The sequence below is a fragment of the Dreissena polymorpha genome, chromosome 11, assembly GCF_020536995.1.
Source record: "Dreissena polymorpha isolate Duluth1 chromosome 11, UMN_Dpol_1.0, whole genome shotgun sequence".
Classification (NCBI taxonomy): Eukaryota; Metazoa; Mollusca; class Bivalvia; order Myida; family Dreissenidae; genus Dreissena; species Dreissena polymorpha.
The window spans coordinates 1,236,766-1,259,728 of NC_068365.1; the positions used below are offsets into that span (position 1 = coordinate 1,236,766).

The 22,963-nt window shown below is 35.7% G+C and overlaps 2 protein-coding genes across 5 annotated transcripts in view; both read right to left on the reverse strand.

The window, feature by feature from the left end:
* The window catches only part of LOC127851703 (zinc finger protein 260-like), a 79,506-nt gene that overhangs the window by 12,558 nt on the left and 43,985 nt on the right, over positions 1 to 22,963 (reverse strand). The gene's annotated exons all lie outside the window — the stretch shown is intronic.
* On the reverse strand, positions 4,347 to 13,429 carry LOC127850238 (uncharacterized). The gene is made up of 15 exons (XM_052383115.1): positions 13,412 to 13,429; positions 11,549 to 11,615; positions 10,884 to 10,951; positions 9,706 to 9,797; positions 9,397 to 9,493; positions 8,684 to 8,749; positions 8,442 to 8,495; positions 7,776 to 7,831; positions 7,516 to 7,615; positions 7,309 to 7,358; positions 6,594 to 6,659; positions 6,258 to 6,321; positions 5,652 to 5,745; positions 5,253 to 5,297; positions 4,347 to 5,040 (listed from the first exon to the last, which is right to left on the reverse strand). The coding sequence occupies exons 1-15, from the start codon at positions 13,427 to 13,429 to the stop codon at positions 5,027 to 5,029; spliced, it is 951 nt and encodes a 316-aa protein (XP_052239075.1). The 3' UTR covers positions 4,347 to 5,026.

Genomic DNA, 22,963 nt, shown 5'->3' on the forward strand with positions numbered 1-22,963 from the left:
TCATTACTAAAAGTCGACTATGGCCACAGTAAATGACTCTTAAAATGACACCATCGTTCATTACTTACAGTCGACTATGGCCACAGTAAATGACTCTTAAAATAACACCATCGTTCATTACTGAAATTCGACTATGGCCACAGTAAATGACTCTCAAAATGAGACCATCGTTCATAACTGCAAGTCGACTATGGCCACAGTAAATTACTCTTAAAATGACACCATCGTTCATTACTGCAATTCGACTATGGCCACAGTAAATGACTCTTAAAATGACACCACCGTTCATTACTGGAAGTCGACTATGGCCACAGTAAATGACTCTTAAAATATCACCACTGTTCATTACTGCAATTCGACTATGGCCACAGTAAATGACTCTTAAAATGACACCATCGTTAGTTACTGAATGTCGACTATGACCACAGTAAATGACTCTTAAAATGACACCATCGTTCATTACTACAAGTCGACTATGGCAACAGTAAATGACTCGTAAAATGACACCATCGTTCATTACTGCAAGTCGACAATTGTCACAGTAAATGACTCTTTAAATGTCACCACTGTTCATTACTGCAATTCGACTATGGCCACAGTATATGACTCTTAAAATGACACCATCGTTCATTACTGCAAGTCGACTATGGCCACAGTAAATGACGCTTAAAATGACAACATCGTTTATTACTAAAAGTAGACTATGGCCACAGTAAATGACCCTTAAAATGACACCATCGTTCATTACAAAAAGTCGACTATGACCACAATAAATGACTCTTAAAAAATCACTATCGTTCATTACTGAAAGTCGACTATGGCCACAGTAAATGACTCTTAAAATGACACCATTGTTCATTACTGCAATTCGACTATGGCCACAGTAAATGACTCTTAAAATGACACCATCGTTCATTACTGAAAGTCGACTATTGCCACAGTAGATGACTCTTAAAATGACACCATCGTTCATTACTGGAAGTCGACTATGGCCACAGTAAATGACTCTTTAAATGACACCATCGTTCATTACTGCAATTCGACTATGGCTACAGTAAATGACTCTTAAAATAAAACCATCGTTCATTACTACAAGTCGACTATGGCCACAGTAAATGACTCGTAAAATGACACAATTGTTCATTACTACAAGTCGACAATGGCCACAATAAATTACTCTTAAAATGACACCATTGTTCATTACTGCAAGTCGACTATGGCCACAGTAAATTACTCTTAAAAAGACACCATCGTTCATTACTAAAGGTCGACTATGACCACAGTTAATGACTCTCAAAATGACACTATCGTTCATTACTCAAAGTCGACTATGTCCACAGTAAATGACTCTTAAAATAACGCCGTCGGTCATTACTAAAAGTCGACTATGGCCACAATAAATGACTCTTAAAATAACACTATCGTTCATTACTAAAAGTCGACTATGGCCACAGTAAATTACTCTTAAAATTACACCATCGTTCATTACTGCAATTCGACTATGGCCACAGTTGATGACTTTTAAAATGACACCACCGTCCATTACTGGAAGTCGACTATGGCCACAGAATATGACTCTTAAAATGTCACCACTGTTCATTACTGCAATTCGACTATGGCCACAGTAAATGACTCTTAAAATAACACCATCGTTCATTACTAAAAGTCGACTATGGCCACAGTAAATGACTCTTAAAATGTCACCACTGTTCATTACTGCAAGTCGACTATGGCCACAGTAAATGATTTTTAAAATGACACCATCGTTCATTACTAAAAGTCGACTATGGCCACAGTAAATGACTCTTAAAATAACACTATCGTTTATTACAAAAAGTCGACTATGGCCACAGTAAATGACTCTTAAAATGTCACCACTGTTCATTACTGCAAGTCGACTATGGCCACAGTAAATGACTCTTAAAATGACACAATCGTAATTTAATGCAAGTCGACTATGGCCATAGTAAATGACTCTTAAAATGTCACCACTGTTCATTACTGCAAGTCGACTATGGCCACAGTAAATGACTCTTAAAATGACACCATCGTTCATTACTGCTATTCGACTATGGCCACAGTAAATGCCTCTTAAAATGACACCATCGTTCATTACTAAAAGTCGACTATGGCCACAGTAAATGACTCTTAAAATGACACCACTGTTCATTACTGCAAGTCGACTATGGCCAAAATAAATTTCTCTTAAAATGTCACCACAGTTCATCACTGCAAGTCGACTATGGCCACAATAAATGACTCTTAAAATGACACCATCGTTCATTACTGCTATTCGACTATGGCCACAGTAAATGCCTCTTAAAATGACACCATCGTTCATTACTAAAAGTCGACTATGGCCACAGTAAATGACTCTTAAAATAACACTATCGTTTATTTCTAAAAGTCGACTATGGCCACAGTAAATGACCTCTTAAAATGACACAATCGTTCATTACTGCAAGTCGACTATGGCCACGGTAAATGACTCTTAAAATGATAACATCGTTCATTACTGAAATTCGACTATGGCCACAGTAAATGACACTTAAAATAACACCATCGCTCATTACTGCAAGTCGACTATGGCCACAGTAAATGACGCTTAAAATGACACCATTGTTCATTACTAAAGGTCGACTATGGCCACAGTAAATGACTCTTAAAATGACACCATCGTTCATTACTGCAAGTCGACTATGGCCACAATAAATGACTCTTAAAATGACACCATCGTTCATTACTGAAATTTGACTATGGCCACAGTAAAAGACTCTTCAAATGACACCATCGTTCATTACTAAAGGTCGACTATGGCCACAGTAAATGACTCTTAAAATAACACCATCGTTCATTACTGAAAGTCGACTATGGCCACAATAAATGACTCTTAAAATGACACCATCGTTCATTACTAAAAGTCGACTATGGCCACAGTAGATGACTCTTAAAATGACACCATCGTGCATTACTGCAAGTCGACTATGGCCACAGTAAATGACTCTTAATATGTCACCACTGTTCATTACTGCAATTCGACTATGGCCACAGTAAATGACTCTTAAAATGACACCATCGTTCGTTACTGAAAGTCTACTATGACCACAGAAAATGACTCTTGAAATGACACCATCGTTCATTACTACAAGTCGACTATGGCCACAGTAAATGACTCGTAAAATGACACCATCGTTCATTACTGCAAGTCGACAATTGCCACAGTAAATGCCTCTTAAAATGACACCATCGTTCATTACTAAAAGTCGACTATGGCCACAGTAAATGACTCTTAAAATGACACCACTGTTCATTACTGCAAGTCGACTATGGCCACAATAAATTTCTCTTAAAATGTCACCACAGTTCATCACTGCAAGTCGACTATGGCAACAGTAAATGACTCCTAAAATGCATTATCGTTCATTTCTGAAAGTCGACTATGTCCACAGTAAATAACCCCTAATATCTAGTTTTAAGCATTTATACGAAAATGTGAACGAGATTTTGTATAAAGACAAAGGCGCTCGTATGCCATTATAATCATTAATACAAAATTGTGAACGAGATTTAGGCAAACCACATAGGCGCTCTTATCCGCCATATAGCCATTAATACGGAAATATGAACGAGATTTAGTCAATCTACATAGGCGCTCTTTTCCCTTGATAAGCATTAATACGGAAATATGAACAACATTATGTTAAAACAAATAGTCTCTTTATCATCCATATAGGCAATTAATACTGAAATTAGAACGAGATTTAATGAAAAGACAAAGGCGCTCTTATCCCATTATAAGCATTAATACGAAAATGTGAACAAGATTATTCAAAAGACGTAGTCGCTCTTATTCGCCATATAGCCATAACTACTGAAATATGAACGAGATTTAGTCAAAAGACATAGGCGCTCTTATCAACCATATAGCCATAAATATAATACAATGTAAGAGTACTATATTTTACACTTGTATGTATAATGAATATTCCTGATTCACGTATGAGGTTGAGCGCTCATTAACCTGTTTAAACCCCAGTAGTTAACATCGACCGTTCCAAAGCGGTGACACCGGCTTTATTGTACTCTGTTTGTATTTTGTTTCGTTTTGTGCCGTTCTGTTTCGGCAATTCATCACCTGCCATGAATAAAGGACCACGTACGTATGTATAATACAGGGTAAGATCTAGGATCCCAAAAGGTACATGGTGCAGCTAGAAAGAAGCAGGGTGGCGATTCGGAACAGAAACTGACATTTTCATATAATATCCAGGTATTTTATTAATCAAATACAAACATATTGTCATTAAGAAACATATTATCTATGGAAAAATCGTATGATTGCGTCACTATACACACGCACATACGTTTGCAAATGTTTTGCTAAGATTTGCAGTAGATTTACACTTGTTGCAAGAAAGATATTTTTTTTTGCATGCATTTACTATTGCATGTAGAATACGCATTTAATCCGAATGCACCAACTCTTGTAAGTAGACAAAATGACACCTCCATTATGATGGCTTTTTACCCCTCTAAGACAGTGAAGGAATATAATTTTGGCGATGTCCGGAGGTGTTTATCAATAATTATTTATTAAATTTCATTAAACTTAATATGAATGTGTTCAATCATAATGCGGTGCACGCATAATTAATTTATTGCCCCTTAATAGATTGAAAATCATGAAGGTTGTACGTCCGGAGCTGTTTCACAGTACCTATTTCACGAAACTTAAAACAAATATGCATCATCATTCGCCGATATTGTTTCTGTGTGGTTCTCCGTCCTTCCACTTTTAATGTCCGGAGCTGTGTGACAGTAACTATTGCATGAAAGTCTATAAAACTTAAATGTCATCATACTGCAGTGGTGCACACTTAAGTTCAGTCCGGATCGATAACTCAACAGTTAACAGTAAACCGGTGTCTGTAATGCAACGATCCCATTTTTGTCCTTACACATCTTCCGACCGTACGGTGTTGTCAGCCATGTTGAACTTTTCTGCAGGTTGTTAGCGTCTTTGTGTTCACCAGGCTTTACCTTTGAAATAGATTGCAACAAAATCCAATCTGATACGACATATTGACTATGATTCTCACACAGTTTCTGAGTACCATGACAGTTGTGACATAAGCTACAAGAAAACTTGCTTTTTAACATTAATATACATCTACTATCCAGAAAAATTTCTCAAATGAAATTTCATGAGCACCTACAATTTCATCTGTAAATATGTTCCGTGTTTTACTTACGTCTATCCGCTAGGGCGCTTGACCAATATTCTGTTATGCTCGAGCCTGCATTAAACACCCCGAAATATTTGTGAAAATGAACTAAAAACACATCAATTTACATAACAAGTCAAACTTTTAAAGTGTCAAAGGCTACGAAGACACTTATATGTAATTGTTTGATTTCAATGATACGATAAACTTTTACTAATCATAAATTGCCTGTGACTAGTAATTGTATTAATGGCTTGGTTATGCTAAAACACGTTACAGATATCTCTTTAAACCATTTTGTAAAACGTAAATCCGAATGAAATTTCTATGACATTTATACGAAAAGAAAACGAAAAACCTAATATGACTGCTATATTTTTTACAAAAACTGATCATTGTAGTATTAATGATATGGACAATACATACGGTGAGTTGTTGCCAGGCTATATGCTGTGAAAATACTTTTGGCCACCGTTCGTTGCAGAGCCTCTGTGGCCTCTTTATAACTACATCCAGTCGCCTGCAGTTTTATGATTTGAAACAAACGATTATGAGAATATTTAACAAATTTTACATACATGTACTGTGAAATATTTTCTGTACGAATATGTAGTTTACTTTTACACCAAAGAAAAAAATAATTATTGTATGACATTCGAAACCGATATACTTTTTTTCAATAAATTATATAACTTTATATTTTTGCCTTTACTATTTATATTGTTCGGAATCGCCTTTAAAAACCCCGTAAAAAATAAAACGGGATTCTATGTCTATTGACAGTCTAACAGGCATGTTATATGGAGATATTGTACATTTTAAGACTTTGTTTCCCATTAACATTTAAAATATTTACATTTGACAAATTAAATTTACACAAACACAGCGCAAGCTTATACTTTTGTGAATGAAATGTGGTTGTTCACAAAATGAACAAAATGTAACGCACTCATAAAATCATGTTTTGAAAACATATATATTATTGTAAGATAATACTTGTTACTAAAAATAATCAAAGACCATACTCTATACCTCTTGCATGATCACTGAACACGCTTCCTTGACGAGGACGGATTCTGTATACGATGAAACTAGTCTGTAATTCAATATAGAAATGGTATTGGTTTTAATTATTATAAGTTTAAGTTAAGTTTTGAACAAATGTTGATGGCAGTCTCGATCGAGCACGACCTTAAATGTATATCTTTCGAAATACTAATTTTTAACCTTTACAAAATCGGTCATATGCAAGATTATGTTTATTTTTCACTTTCTAAATCCATTGTAAACGGCCCAATGATTATGTTATGGCTGACTGGAATAGTTCATGAAAAATAAATACTCAATAAAAAATATAATACGAAATACCTTTTGTTTTTCTTGAAAGCTGATTTCAGCTTTTCGTTAGCTACGAGCTTTACCAAAGGGTGGTTCCTGTAAATATCGTCATTATTGACAGTTTAAGTAAGCAATCATTTTCCCATGTTTTGAGAAATTTGTAAACAATCAAAGAAAGGGAAAGTTTTACGTTGTGTATAGTACCGTTTGTCAGGAGAAATTGTGAATAAGCGAATAACACATATTTTTTCTTTACAATCGAACCTCGACTTGTATCGTTGATTAATTCAAAATATTTCGGCTCTTATCCTAAATATAAAGTGGTAATATGGGAACACAGATAGCTTTTAATATAATTTGTATTTTGAATGCCAAGCGCTTATGCAATATACAGTTGCCATTGCTAGGCATTGTACTGTACTAAGTGCCTGTTCGTAATGCAACAGAATCATTGCGATACTTTGGTCTTTACGAATTTCTCATATAGAGTTTATCTATTTCGTTCGGAGCTTATAGAATTCGAAGTTGCTCTTGACTTTGGGCAAGTAGCAGACGCATCAAGATCAATTCCACAACACCGTTTCGGTGGCAAGACCGAGTTCGAATACTACGCTGTTTAGAAAGTTTTTCTGCTGTTAAAGTCAGTTTTTGTAAGCATTAACGCACATTTTGAAGAAGCTTAGTATATCAGTGCCTTGAATTTAATTGCACAAAAGCTACCTTATTTATGACAATTACAACTTACCCATTTTCTGAAAAGGTATCTTGGATGTTTTTCTCTACGACAGTCAGTGCCTGAATTACATGTGGAAAAAAATGATAAAAAAGAACCAAATGATTATAGCAGGTACACTGTTTCAAGAGTATGACAATACGTTAATGAAATTGTGCATTAATATTTGAATATGATAATCAATAGGCATGCAACGGAGAGTAATGTATGAATTAATACCTCTAACGTGAAAACGCCAAATCCATATCCGATGGAACTTTTTGGTGCCGCGTCTACGTTTGTAATAAATGTGCAATGGTTTTGCAACCACAAAACGTCACTGAAATATATATATAAAAGATCGGAATGAAATGGCGATAGAACTTCGACCAAATTCCTATGAACTTATGTGATCCAATGGAGAGTAAAATATATATGACTTTCTTTTACAATATTGTAACCACTAGAACATGTAGAAATCCTATGAAACCATTGCTCACCTGTCTTCCACCGTCGACGTGACAATGGAAAAGCACGTTTTGTATGCCACAGGGACCTAGATAGCAGAAAAAGCAAACAATGTATTGGCTTCGAATAATAACTTGACACTCGACACCAAAATTAAGTGGATAATTCGCGCATAAGTCTACACTGTAATTTTTCTTAATTGGAATACACGAGGAACTAAAATTATGCAAACGTTGAAATGATTGAATTAATTTGCAAACTATACTGCATTGTGTTAGATTCTATGCAGAGTTCACTTTACGAACCATTATTTAAAAAATTGCTTGCGGTATTTAAAAAATCAAAATATATTTAGTGTAAAACATTTTGTAAAGTCGCAGTGCAATCAATATAATTAACACCATTTCATACATTCAGATCTTTCAACAAATATTTCTTATGAACGTTCATTTATCGAAATGAATCTTCGAAACGATGCGATTGATATTTACACTCCGTGTAAAATAATTGTCAAGCCTAAACGGCTATTGCAATGAACAGTATGACGATTTAATGAGAAATACACTTTATTACTTTGCCGACATGTTGTTTCCTCTTAATGGTCGTAAGTTGTTTATAAAAATTTATTTATCTGTATATGGGTATTCATGGAATGTGGCTTTTACAAATGAAAGTAGATACAAATATATGATCCATACCACTTTCACTGCCACGTCCAACGTTATGAGAAAACGCTCGACATCTTCCGGACCCTGTGTAATATAATTTAATTACTACGTTTATACCCATAAAACAGGTCTTGTCGATTGCTTTACAGTAACATAAGGTTTTAACCTTATGGACCGTATTTGGATAAAAAGGTTTTTCAACAGAATAAATTAGAAGGCATTATGCGTTGTTTTGTTTTTCGATTTTAATTATTGTTATGGCCAATACGTACATCTGATTCTTCAAATCCACATTTTTCGGCACTGTCAGTGACTTCCCATTTCCTTATGTGGACGTCCTGTAAATTGCAAAATAATGAATCGTTATACTTGTCATCATTAATGATAAAGAAAAAACAATATATTGCAGTTTTCTATTTACGAAATACTATTTTTCTATCATGGTTTGTTGTCGAATAACCCACAGCAAGGAGTATAGATGGAATCAAATTACGAATACTCCGCCCATCTTACTACAGAGTACATTTACACGCTATTTATCGACGTAATTTAATCATAACATACATATTACGTCGATTTCATTCGTAAATATTTTGCAAATGACTCAGAGTCATTGATAACAAAAAGCAAACAACCAATATGACGTCACGCTCATTTGTGCTAGTAAAAAGCTAATATGCTATAACATGCAATAATATTAATTTTCCGACACTGATAACGTTCTGTGAAGATGCAATTAAACCATTTTTCATCACATATACTAGTTTTTGACTCATTAAATTAATACACATGTTAAGTTTATAGCATTTTATTTAGAGCGCGTTTTAACACATGCATTTTATTGCAAAATTTCCGTGAAATGTCGGGAACTATTTTCAAAACATTAAGCTCCGCCCATAATTATTGAAGAATATCCCTCACTTGACTTCCTTGTTTGTCTATAGAAAACAAGCCGCGTGTCGTATTATAATATTGCTTACCAAACATGATGGGCACAAAAAGGCTTGGGACAGTCTGCATGGTCCCGTTTGATGCATTCTGGATGCACCCAGTCCTTGCAATGGTCACACATCCAATACAACCTATATATGGAGAGAATTCAATAATACATTGGGTTTGCGTTCAGTGCACATCAACAAGTGAACTGCATTGTCATTGCCTCCCTTTCATGAACATATTCCAAAATATTATTCTGATCTTAATTCCGAAGAAATCAAAAGCATGATCTTTGTGAGTGGTTCATATATACGACAGCAATAGACATGGCACAAGGCAGTTCAAGTAAAATCCATACCTGCCATCATCAGGCCTGTCACAGACACAGAATGTCTGCTTTCTCTTCTTGGGCCTAGTTAGCTCCTGGTACTCCCAAGACGATCTCTTCTTCTGAATAAAATATACATGAAATTTGTTAAAGGCGAAAAGTATGTTAGTATTAATCTTAAATTTTATAACTTACATGGTTGTATAACCAGCTTTATGCTGTATCAGCTTAATGAACAATGCTTAATTAGTAAAAATGTAAATGTTTTAACAATTCTGTAAAAAAAAACCTGATATTAAATAAGATAACTGTATAACTATACCTTGGAACATAGTCGCCGTAATCTCATTTCCTTAAAATATATAAATACACTATAATGAAACATAAATATTTATTTCACAAAATGCACTATTGCTATGTCACTATTAATAATGATGCCGTTACCTGCTTTTACATCGATATTAAAGCAATATTAATGAAGTATTCAAGAAAAACGAACTGGGGACACCATATTTACAATCATCATCGGATACCCACGTTCTAACCATTCCGCTTCTCTCCATCTGATGCTGGAGCATATTGACAAATAACTGCATTAAATTGACGTTCAAACTCTTATTCAGTAAGAGACTATTTATAATTGTATTGTCTGTTTAATCGTTTTTGTAGTGATGTTGATATGTTGAAATCACAGAAAACATTCGTGTCATTGTCAATCCTGGTGTTACAAAATTTATGGTACCCCAAAACAATTTTAGGCCAAAAAAGGTCAATATCAAGTTTATAAAGGGATCAGTTGATATGAGATTGTTGAGAGTGCTGAGACATAGCAATAATAAAAGAATCAAAGCCGCCTTGCTTCAGATCTAATGTGCAGAAACGAAAATGCGGTATTGACCCTAAAATTATATGCTTTTATCTAAACATTTATTTAATTTTCCGAAAAAAACAAACAAACACACAATAAGTTCAATGTAAAGGTCATAAGGTGATATTGATGAGTTGAGAAAGTTAATAGATATCAACTATATAAATGCCATAGTTTTGAAAGAAGCAATATAGTTGTTATTTCAAACGCGCAATAGGGACAGACGAAAGGACAGGCAAGCAAATCGCTTTCATGCAGTGAGGCTTCACTTAATGCCTGGTTCACATAGTTACGTTGTAACATCGTGACACTTTTCAGTTAATACTCAGTTAATACAAACCTTTTGTTTAATTCCGTTGCGGTTGACTGTCTCTGCATCCGTGTCGACATTTGAACATGGCAGTGATTCTTAACAATAAATAATAAACCATAAGATAACAATATAATTATGGATACATTTGTTCTTGAAGATGCGAAAAGACTTACATCTTTTGAAAGACAAACACTTAGCACACCAAACTGTTTTTATTCCAATAGTTGTGTATATATCACACTACTTTCTTTAAACATGGTTATGTATACATCTAGTATACGCTTCTAATATTCAAAGATTAATTATATTTTATGTGTTAAGCTGATCATTGACAAGTTGTTTGGCAGTGTTATCACTGAGACGTGATGAAACTGGTCAAAAAGACGTGATAAACGTGCTGTAATAGATTTATTAAACTTTTAACATATATATAAAACGTTTACAACAACTAAATGGCTAAATATTGACATGCTATGAATGAGTTTATGCACACATGTTTATTTAAATAAAGATTAATCTTCATAAACGTAGTTCAATCGTGATCACTTGATATTATGCGCTGTAGCTCCTGTTGAAGTAGTTTTGCCCATAAGCAAAGTGTGCAGGATGAAAGAACCTTCAGAAAAAAGGGGCGGGCACGCCTAATGTTTCTATATCCTTAATCGTTTTGAGCGGGATATCAATTGACATACCTGTACCTTTCTCAGACACAAAAACATCTTTCTCCATACGTTCCACATCGCGCAGGTCCTCAAGGGTCTGTGTAAAGACAAATATGTAAATAATGGTATAGTATAGTGCCCGTCATATAACCAAAAATAATGTGCGTGATTACCTGTTAAACGCATTAAGCATGAAATCATAGTTATTACATCTTATATCAGTTTTGACACACGCCATAATGCAGAGCATTGTTGTTGCAATGGTATATTAATAAAGGTAATACAGCCCACACGACTTTCTTCTCTTCATATAAAAACAAACACACAATAAATTCAATATAAAGGTCATAAGGTGATATTGATGAGTTAAAAAAGTTAATAGATATCAACTATATAAATGCCATAGTTTTGAAAGAAGCAATATAGTTGTTATTTCAAACGCGTAATAGGGACAGACGAAAGGACAGGAAAGCAAATCGCGTTCATGCAGTGCGGCTTCACTTAATGCCTGGTTCACATAGTTACGTTGTAACATCGTGACACTTTTCAGTTAATACTCAGTTAAAACACACCTTTTGTTTAATTCCGTTGCGGTTGACTGTCTCTGCATCCGTGTCGACAGTTGAACATGGCAGTGATTCTTTACATTAAATAATAAACCATCAGATAACAATATAATTATGGATACATTTGTTCTTGAAGATGCGAAAAGACTTACATCTTTTTGAAAGACAAACAATTAGCACACCAAACTGTTTTTATTCCAATAGTTGTGTATATATCACAGTACTTTCCTTAAACATGGTTATTTATATATCTAGTACACGCTTCTAATTCAAAGATTAATTATATTTTATGTGTTAAGCTGACATTGACAAGTAGTTTGGCAGTGTTATCACTGAGACGTGATGAAACTGGTCACAAATACGTGATAAACGTGCTGTAATAGATTATTAAACTTTTTCCACATATATTCATATAAAACGTTTACACCAACTAAATTGCTAAATAGTTACATGCTCTGAAAGAGTTGATGAACACATGTTTATTGACATAAAGGTTAATCTTCATAAACGTATTTCAATCGTGATCACTTGATATTATGCGCTGTAGCTCCTGTTGAAGTAGTTTTGCCCATAAGCAAAGTGTGCAGGATGAAAGAACCTTCAGAAAAAAAGGGGCGGGCACGCCTAATGTTTCTATATCCTTATTCATTTTGAGTGGGATATCAATTGACATACCAGTAGCTTTCTCAGACACAAAAACATTTTTCGCCATAGGCTCCACATTGCGCAGGTCCTCAAGGGTCGGACAATCTAATGTAAACGTACAGTTGTTTCTAGTATCACAACATATTTAAACCAAATAAAAATTTTAGTGCTAAAATCACAAAATCGCACGAGATATACCACGTGCATGTAAAAACCTCGGAATAAATAAAGGCTTAAAGAGCTTAAAGATAAAGCGTCGTGCGACGCGGAACGATATTTTTGGAAACTACAAGGATTGCTTAAATAGCTATTAAAAATACATTCACTGTCCGCATGAACGTGGATAGGTGAGTGGTCTAGGCGAGAGGCTTTTTACTTCAGGGGTCAGTGGTTCGAGCCCTGTTGAAAGTTTTTTTTTTTCCTTTATTAAATGCTATTCTTGTTTTTTTTTTAATGGAGATTTTTACTTCAAATGTTTAAATTTATCAATATAAAGAATTTAAAGCATTTAATGACACTCTTCAAAACATGCCATAATCTGTTTGACGGCTCCTTTAAAAAGGGTGTTTGTTTCCACTAACATCGCCAAAACAGTAGTTAACAGGGGTGTAAAATTACGGTCACCCGCTCGCATTGGCGACTTGTTATTAAACTCAGGCGATATAAATTCTGAAACACTCACCCGATGGGGTGACCGCATTTTCATCAACATAAAATCGCTTTCTATGAATAAATCATTTTCAATCCTATTTTTCGCACCATCTCGGTGTCTGCACTCCTAGAGCAACAAAAATTATGCCCGAATGCTCAACACCCTGGAATTTTAACAGTCTCACGTCATTAGCTTATATAGCGCGTGCCACACATGAAAACGTCTTTTCGAGGTGGTCTTAGGAATCAAGTTATGTACGTTTTTCCTAACACATGAAATACATGCGTTGTTTGAACTTTCAAAGCAGCTTATTTAACGTCATCATATGTCTTGTGTGTAGAAAAAAAATGGATACGCTTTTGGGGCTTAACATTGTTACCTGTTCGTATAACCCATAATTGCCATTCGAAATTTATTTAACTAAATTAGTTTTATATTTTAACGTAGATGTAATTCATTTAAATGGGTAAGCCAATAGAGTTATTTTTCTAAATTATATTAAACAAATGATGTGCTATACATATACATCGCAAGCTATATAGCGATCAAGATTCATGATCCATGTATCTGCAGTGTAGTTAAGTTAACAACTGATGGCTTAAAACATACAATCATTTACATTTTACTGTAAAAATTCGGTGAAACCATAAAATAAGTATGGGCGAACTAATTTTGTTCTTTGGTGGCCCTGCGGGGCGACTTGACTTGAAATGCACAAACAAAGTTTAGGGTCGGCACACAAAAGTAGGGTCCGACGGATAAGTGGAAACATGCAACTTTTTGGGGGCTTATCCAATGCCATTGATAGTTGGTACGTCATTCTAATGCTATTTACCAATATATACGAAGAGAACATTATTTTAATGACAATGTCATCTTTTGAAATATTTCAGAAATATGACCCAATGCTCTGAAAAGATGGTATTGTTATGCTGTCGTGGGATTTTTTTTTAAACAGCTGTCGACTTATAAATTAAGATTTGTGAGCAGAAAGACCTAATGGGCGTTAGTAATTTTTATAACTCAAACGAGCAGTGACACGCGTCAATCCGGATAAAACTTTTGTCCGAATATATGTATTCACAATGAATTCCTGTTGCATAAAAAAAAACTTACTAGTGTTTCCAAAATTTCTTGGTGACGAATATACGGCAAACCGTGTGTTGTTGCTTATTTCGTGGCGTCGCAAACGTTCTAGCGCTTCATGTACCGATACAAAACTTTCACATGTAAATTCGGTAGCCATATTGTATGAAAGTAAAATAATTAATGTAGTAGTCGTAAAATGGACACGTTGGTTATTTTAAAGTTCAATGTGGCCATATACAACTTGACATAAAGATTATTTGCTTTATTTTCAAAGTTCAATCCCTGTGGCCATGCGTGAATTGGAATAACATTAATTTGTGCAGTTTCAGATATCAAATTTTACATTTATTAGTTTATTAAAGGCTCATCAGTATATATACAATCACAACATACAATAAAACATAAGCATAACAATAAAATGCTGCCATTCGAAAGTATAGAGTTATATGAAACTAGAGTATTATATCAACACAAGAATCATCATATAATTATAGTGAAATGAAAGGGAACTAACCCCCGAAATCAAATTACAGAAAAAATGTAACATGAACTACAGAGTTACCTCTCTTCCAAATACCATAAAATTATAATAGTCTCTAATTAAATCTGTACCTCTCTTCCAAATACCATAACATTATAATAGTCTCTAATTAAATCTGGATATTGTTCTGGTAATATACGACTTGGATTTAAACTTCCATTTCAATGGTCAATCACTGTGACCAAAGAAGACTTGTTAAAATAGACATTGATGTTATTTCAAGGCCAATCGCTATAGCCATATACGATTGGAATAACGTAAACAGGTGCTATTGCAAACGTCAATTACTGAGGTCATATAAGAATTTTCATATTGTTTCTATTGCAAAGGTCACTGTGGCCACATGCGATTTGTTTAATAGATATTAGTGGGTTTTTTTCGAAGGCAATTTACTGTGGCAATAGACGAAAAGCAATAAAAAAAATGGGGGATATTTTAAATGTAAATAACTGAGGCCAAAGACAACTTTTTGTGATCGATATTTGTGTTATTGTATATATCATTTGACTTGTCGACTTGTAATAAAGCAAATTGTTAATATTCACTCAATATGACCATGTACGATGTGTTTTACGATCGTAAATAGTGTTTCATATGTCAAGCACTGTCGCAATAGACGTCTTGGTTTAATGATGTTGTGTCAAAGTGTTGTTTCACTTTGACCGTATACAACTTGCAATTGCATAAATTTGTGCTATTTCAAAGGTTATTTACTGACTTTCTAAAATTTACAATTTTGATATCCCAAAGGATGCTTTGGCTGCATATGACTTGGTTAACGATCATTGGGGTTTACGCAAATGTCAATAATTGTGGCCGTAGACATCTTGGTTAAATGATGATTGGTGTTGTTTCAAAGGTCAATCACTGTCGGCATAGACGACTTGGTTTAATGACCGTTTATGTTGCTTTAAAGGTCAATGACTGTGGCCATACACGACATGTTTAAATGAATGTTAGTGTATTTCAAATGTCATTAAATGTGGCAATAGTCGACTTGCAATGAAGAACATTGGTGATATTTCAATGGTAAACTACTGTTGCCATAGTCGACCTGCAATTAATAATATTGATGATATTTCAATGGTAAATTACTGTGACCATATTCGACCAGCAATGATTAATATTCATAATATTTTAAAGGTCAATTACGGTGGCAATATTCGTCTTGTAAGAAACAACATTAGTCGTATTTCAAAGGGCAATTAGGGTGGCCATAGTTGACTTGCAATATAGAACATTGGTTGTATTTCAATGGGCAATAACCGTGGCAATAGTCAACAAGCAATAAATGACATTAATGCTATTTAACAGGTCAATTACTGTGGACATAGCAAACTTGCAATGATGAACATTGGTGATATTTCCAAAAAAAAAATACCGTGGCCATAGTCGACTTGCAATAAGAACAGTGGGGACATTTTAAGAGTCATTTACTGTGGCCATAGTCGAATTGCAGTATTGTACGATGGTGTCATTTTAAGAGTCATTTACTGTGGCCATAGCCGACTTGCAGTAATGAAAGATGATAACATTTTAAGAGTCATACACTGTGGCCATAGTCGACTTGCAGTAATGAGCAATGGTGACATTTCAAGAGTCATTTACTGTGGCCATAGTCGACTGCCAGTAATGAACGATGGTGTCATTTTAAGAGTCATTTACTGTGGCCATAGTCGACTTGCAGTAATGAACGATGGTGTCATTTTAAGAGTCATTTACTGTGGCCATAGTCGACTTGCAGTAATGAGCAGTAGTGACATTTTAAGAGTCATTTACTGTGGCCATAGTCGACTTGCAGTAATGAACGATGGTGCCATTTTAAGAGTCATATATTGTGGCCATAGTCAACCTTTAGTAACGAACGATGGTGTCATTTGAAGAGTCTTTTACTGTGGCCATAGTCAAATTTCAGTAATGAACGATGGTGTCATTTTAAGAGTCATTTACTGTGGCCATAGTCGACTTGCAGTAATGAACGATGGTGTCATTTTAAGGGTCATTTACTGTGGCAATAGTCGACCTTTAGTAATGAACAATGGTGTCATTTTAAGCGTCATTTACTGTGGCCATAGTCGACTTTCAGTAATGAACGATGTTGTCATTTTAAGAGTCATTTACCGTGGCCATAGTCGACTTGCAGTAATGAACGATGGTCTTATTTTAAGAGTCATATACTGTGGCCATAGTCGCATTGCAGTTATGGACGATGGTGTCAATTTAAGAGTCATTTACTGTGGCCATAATCGAATTGCAGTAATGAACGATGGTGTCATTTTAAGAGTCATTTACTGTGGCCATAGTCGACTTTCAGTAATGAACGATGGTGTCATTTGAAGAGTCATTTACTGTGGCCATAGTCGAATTTCAGTAATGAACGATGGTGTCATTTGAAGAGTCATTTACTGTGGCCATAGTCGACTTGCAGTAATGAACGATGGTGTCATTTTAAGAGTCATTTACTGTGGCCATAGTCGACCTTTAGTAATGAACAATGGTGTCATTTTAAGCGTCATTTACTGTGGCCATAGTCGACTTGCAGTAATGAACGATGGTGTCATTTTAAGAGTCATTTATTGTTGCCATAGTCGACTTGCAGTAATGAACGATGGTGTTATTTTAAGAGTCATTTACTGTGGCCATAGTCAACCTTTAGTAACGAACGATGGTGTCATTTGAAGAGTCTTTTACTGTGGCCATAGTCAAATTTCAGTAATGAACGATGGTGTCATTTTAAGAGTCATTTACTGTGGCCATAGTCGACTTGCAGTAATGAACGATGGTGTCATTTTAAGAGTCATTTACTGTGGCCATAGTCGACCTTTAGTAATGAACAATGGTGTCATTTTAAGCGTCATTTACTATGGCCATAGTCGACTTGCAGTAATGAACGATGGTGTTATTTTAAGTGTCATTTACTGTGGCCATAGTCGACTTTCAGTAATGAACGATGTTGTCATTTTAAGAGTCATTTACCGTGGCCATAGTCGACTTGCAGTAATGAACGATGGTCTTATTTTAAGAGTCATATACTGTGGCCATAGTCGCATTGCAGTTATGAACGATGGTGTCAATTTAAGAGTCATTTACTGTGGCCATAATCGAATTGCAGAAATGAACGATGGTGTCATTTTAAGAGTCATTTACTGTGGCCATAGTCGACTTTCAGTAATGAACGATGGTGTCATTTGAAGAGTCATTTACTGTGGCCATAGTCGAATTTCAGTAATGAACGATGGTGTCATTTGAAGAGTCATTTACTGTGGCCATAGTCGACTTGCAGTAATGAACGATGGTGTCATTTTAAGAGTCATTTACTGTGGCCATAGTCGACCTTTAGTAATGAATAATGGTGTCATTTTAAGCGTCATTTACTGTGGCCATAGTCGAATTGAAGTAATGAACGATGGTGTTATTTTAAGTGTCATTTACTGTGACCATAGTCGACTTTCAGTAATGAACGATGTTGTCATTTGAAGAGTCATTTACTGTGGCCATAGTCGAATTTCAGTAATGAACGATGGTGTCATTTGAAGAGTCATTTACTGTGGCCATAGTCGATTGCAGTAATGAACGATGGTGTTATTTTAAGAGTCATTTACTGTGGCCATAGTCGACCTTTAGTAATGAACAATGGTGTCATTTTAAGCGTCATTTACTGTGGCCATAGTCGACTTGCAGTAATGAACGATGGTGTCATTTTAAGTGTCATTTACTGTGGCCATAGTCGACTTTCAGTAATGAACGATGGTGTCAATTTAAGAGTCATTTACTGTGGCCATAGTCGACTTACAGTAATGAACGATGGTGTCATTTTAAGAGTCATTCATTGTGGCCATAGTCGACTTGCAGTAATGAGAAGTGGTGACATTTTAAGAGTCATTTACTGTGGCCATAGTCGACTGCCAGTAATGAACGGTCGTGTCATTTGAAGAGTCATTTACTGTGGCCATAGTCGAATTTCAGTAATGAACGATGGTGTCATTTAAAGAGTCATTTACTGTGGCCATAGTCGACTTGCAGTAATGAACGATGGTGTTATTTTAAGAGTCATTTACTGTGGCCATAGTCGACCTTTAGTAATGAACAATGGTGTCATTTTAAGCGTCATTTACTGTGGCCATAGTCGACTTGCAGTAATGAACGATGGTCTTATTTTAAGAGTCATTTACTGTGGCCATAGTCGACTTGCAGTAATGAACGATGGTGTCATTTTAAGTGTCATTTACTGTGGCCATAGTCGACTTTCAGAAATGAACGATGGTGTCAATTTAAGAGTCATTTACTGTGGCCATAGTCGACTTACAGTAATAAACGATGGTGTCATTTTAAGAGTCATTCATTGTGGCCATAGTCGACTTGCAGTAATGAGAAGTGGTGACATTTTAAGAGTCATTTACTGTGGCCATAGTCGACTGCCAGTAATGAACGGTCGTGTCATTTTAAGAGTCATTTACTGTGGCCATAGTTGAATTGAAGTAATGAACGATGGTGTTATTTTAAGAGTCATTTACTGTGGCCATAGTCGACTTGCAGTAATGAACGATGGTCTTATTTTAAGAGTCATTTACTGTGGCCATAGTCGACTTTCAGTAATGAAGGATGGTGTTATTATAATAGTCATTTACCGTGGCCATAGTCGACTTTTAGTATTGAACGATGGTGTCATTTTAAGAGTCATTTACTGTTGCCAAAGTCGATTTTAAGAGTCATTTACTGTGGCCATAGTCGACTTGTAGTAATGAACGATGGGGACATTTTAAGAGTCACTTACTGTGGCCATAGTCGACTTGCAGTAATGAACGATGGTGTCATTTTAAGAGTCATTTGCTGTGGCCATAGTCGACTTGCAGTAATGAACGATGGTCTTATTTTAAGAGTCATATACTGTGGCCATAGTCGACTTAAAGTAATAATCGATGGTGTCATTTTAAGTGTCATTTACTGTGGCCATAGTCGACTTGTAGTAATGAACGATGGTGTCATTTTAAGAGTCATTTACTGTGGCCATAGTCGACTTGTAGTAATGAACGATGGGTGTTATTTTAAGAGTCATTACTGTGGCCATAGTCGACTTGCAGTAATGAACGATGGTGTTATTTTAAGAGTCATATACTGTGGCCATAGTCGCATTGCAGTAATGAACGATGGTGTCATTTTAAGAGTCATTTACTGTGGCCATAGTCGACTTGTAGTAATTAACGATGGGTGTCATTTTAAGAGTCATTTACTGTTGCCATAGTCGACTTTTAGTAATGAACGATGGTGTCATTTTAAGAGTCATTTACTGTGGCCATAGTCGACTTGCAGAAATGAGCAGTAGTGACATTTTAAGAGTCATTTACTGTGGCCATACTCGACTGCCAGTAATGAACGGCCGTGTCATTTAAGAGTCATTTACTGTGGCCATAGTCGAATTGAAGTAATGAACGATGTTGTCATTTTAAGCGTCATTTACTGTGGCCATAGTCGACTTGCAGTAATGAACGATGGTCTTATTTTAAGAGTCATTTACTGTGGCCAAAGTCGACTTGCAGTAATGAACAGTGGTGACATTTTAAGAGTCATTTACTGTGGCCATAGTCGACTTCCAGTAATGAACGGTGGTTTCATTTTAAGAGTCGTTTACTGTGGCCATAGCCGACTTGCAGTAATGAACGATGGTGTCATTTTAAGAGTCATTTACTGTGGCCATAGTCGACTTGCAGTAATAAACAGTGGTGACATTTTAAGAGTCATTTACTGTGGCCATAGTCGACTGCCAGTAATGAACGATGGTGTCATTTTAAGAGTCATTTACTGTGGCCATAGTCGAATTGAAGTAATGAACGATGGTGTCATTTGAAGAGTCATTTACTGTGGCCATAGTCGACTTGCAGTAATGAACGATGGTGTCATTTTAAGAGTCATTTATTGTAGCCATAGTCGACTTGCAGTAATGAACGATGGTGTTATTTTAAAAGTCATTTACTGTGGCCATAGTCAACCTTTAGTAACGAACGATGGTGTCATTTGAAGAGTCTTTTACTGTGGCCATAGTCAAATTTCAGTAATGAACGATGGTGTCATTTTAAGAGTCATTTACTGTGGCCATAGTCGACTTGCAGTAATGAACGATGGTGTCATTTTAAGAGTCATTTACTGTGGCCATAGTCGACCTTTAGTAATGAACAATGGTGTCATTTTAAGCGTCATTTACTGTGGCCATAGTCGACTTGCAGTAATGAACGATTGTGTTATTTTAAGTGTCATTTACTGTGGCCATAGTCGACTTTCAGTAATGAACGATATTGTCATTTTAAGAGTCATTTACTGTGGCCATAGTCGACTTGTAGTAATGAACGATGGTCTTATTTTAAGAGTCATATACTGTGGCCATAGTCGCATTGCAGTAATGAACGATGGTGTTATTTTAAGTGTCATTTACTGTGGCCATAGTCGACTTTCAGTAATGAACGATGGTGTCATTTTAAGAGTCATTTACTGTGGCCATAGTCGACTTACAGTAATGAACGATGGTGTCATTTTAAGCGTCATTTACTGTGGCCATAGTCTACTTACAGTAATGAGCAGTAGTGACATTTTAAGAGTCATTTACTGTGGCCATAGTCGACTGCCAGTAATGAACGGTGGTGTAATTTTAAGAGTCATTTACTGTGGCCATAGTCAAATCGAAGTAATGAACGATGGTGTCATTTTAAGAGTCATTTACTGTGGCCATAGTCGACTTGCAGTAATGAACGATGGTGTCATTTTAAGAGTCATTTACTGTGGCCATAGTCGACTTGCAGTAATGAGCAGTGGTGGCATTTTAGGAGTCATTTACTGTGGCCATAGTCGACTGCCAGTAATGAACGGTCGTGTCATTTTAAGAGTCATTTACTGTGGCCATAGTCGAATTGAAGTAATGAACGATGGTGTCATTTTAAGAGTCATTTACTGTGGCCATAGTCGACTTGCAGTAATGAACGATGGTCTTATTTTAAGAGTCATTTACTGTGGCCATAGTCGACTTTCAGTAATGAACGATGGTGTTATTATAAGAGTCATTTACAGTGGCCATAGTCGACTTTTAGTATTGAACGATGGTGTCATTTTAAGAGTCATTTACTGTTGCCATAGTCGATTTTAAGAGTCATTTACTGTGGCCATAGTCGACTTGCAGTAATGAACGATGGGGTCATTTTAAGAGTCACTTACTGTGGCCATAGTCGACTTGCAGTAATGAACGATGGTGTCATTTTAAGAGTCATTTGCTGTGGCCATAGTCGACTTGCAGTAATGAACGATGGTCTTATTTTAAGAGTCATATACTTTGGCCATAGTCGACTTCCAGTAATAATCGATGGTGTCATTTTAAGTGTCATTTACTGTGGCCATAGTCGACTTTCAGTAATGAACGATGGTGTCATTTTAAGAGTCGTTTACTGTGGCCATAGTCGACATTCATTAATGAACGATGGTGTCATTTTAAGAGTCATTTACTGTGGCCATAGTCGACTTTCAGTAGTGAACGATGGTGTCATTTTAAGAGTTATTGACTGTGGCCATAGTCGACTTGCAGTAATGAACGATGGGTGTTATTTTAAGAGTCATTTACTGTGGCCATAGTCGACTTGTAGTAATTAACGATGGGTGTCATTTTAAGAGTCATTTACTGTTGCCATAGTCGACTTTTAGTAATGAACGATGGTGTCATTTTAAGAGTCATTTACTGTGGCCATAGTCGACTTTGAGTAATGAACGATGGTGTTATTTTAAGAGTCATTTACTGTGGCCATATTCGACTTGCAGTGATGAACGATGGTCTCATTTTAAGAGTCATTTACTGTGGCCATAGTCGACTTTCAGAAAGGAACGATGGTGCGATTTTCAGTGTTATTTACTGTGGCCATATTCGACTTTTAATTAAGACTATAGACTATTTATAGTCAAGAACAAAAATTCGATTT

What these genes read in the sequence shown, in the direction of transcription:
- LOC127850238 (XM_052383115.1), bottom strand. An exon ending in AGCCTTTTTGTGCCCATCAT is followed by an intron (nt 8,750 to 9,396) that starts GTTTGGTAAGCA and finishes TGCAATTTACAG; the next exon opens with GACGTCCACATAAGGAAATG. An exon ending in GCTTTCAAGAAAAACAAAAG is followed by an intron (nt 6,322 to 6,593) that starts GTATTTCGTATT and finishes ATTGAATTACAG; the next exon opens with ACTAGTTTCATCGTATACAG.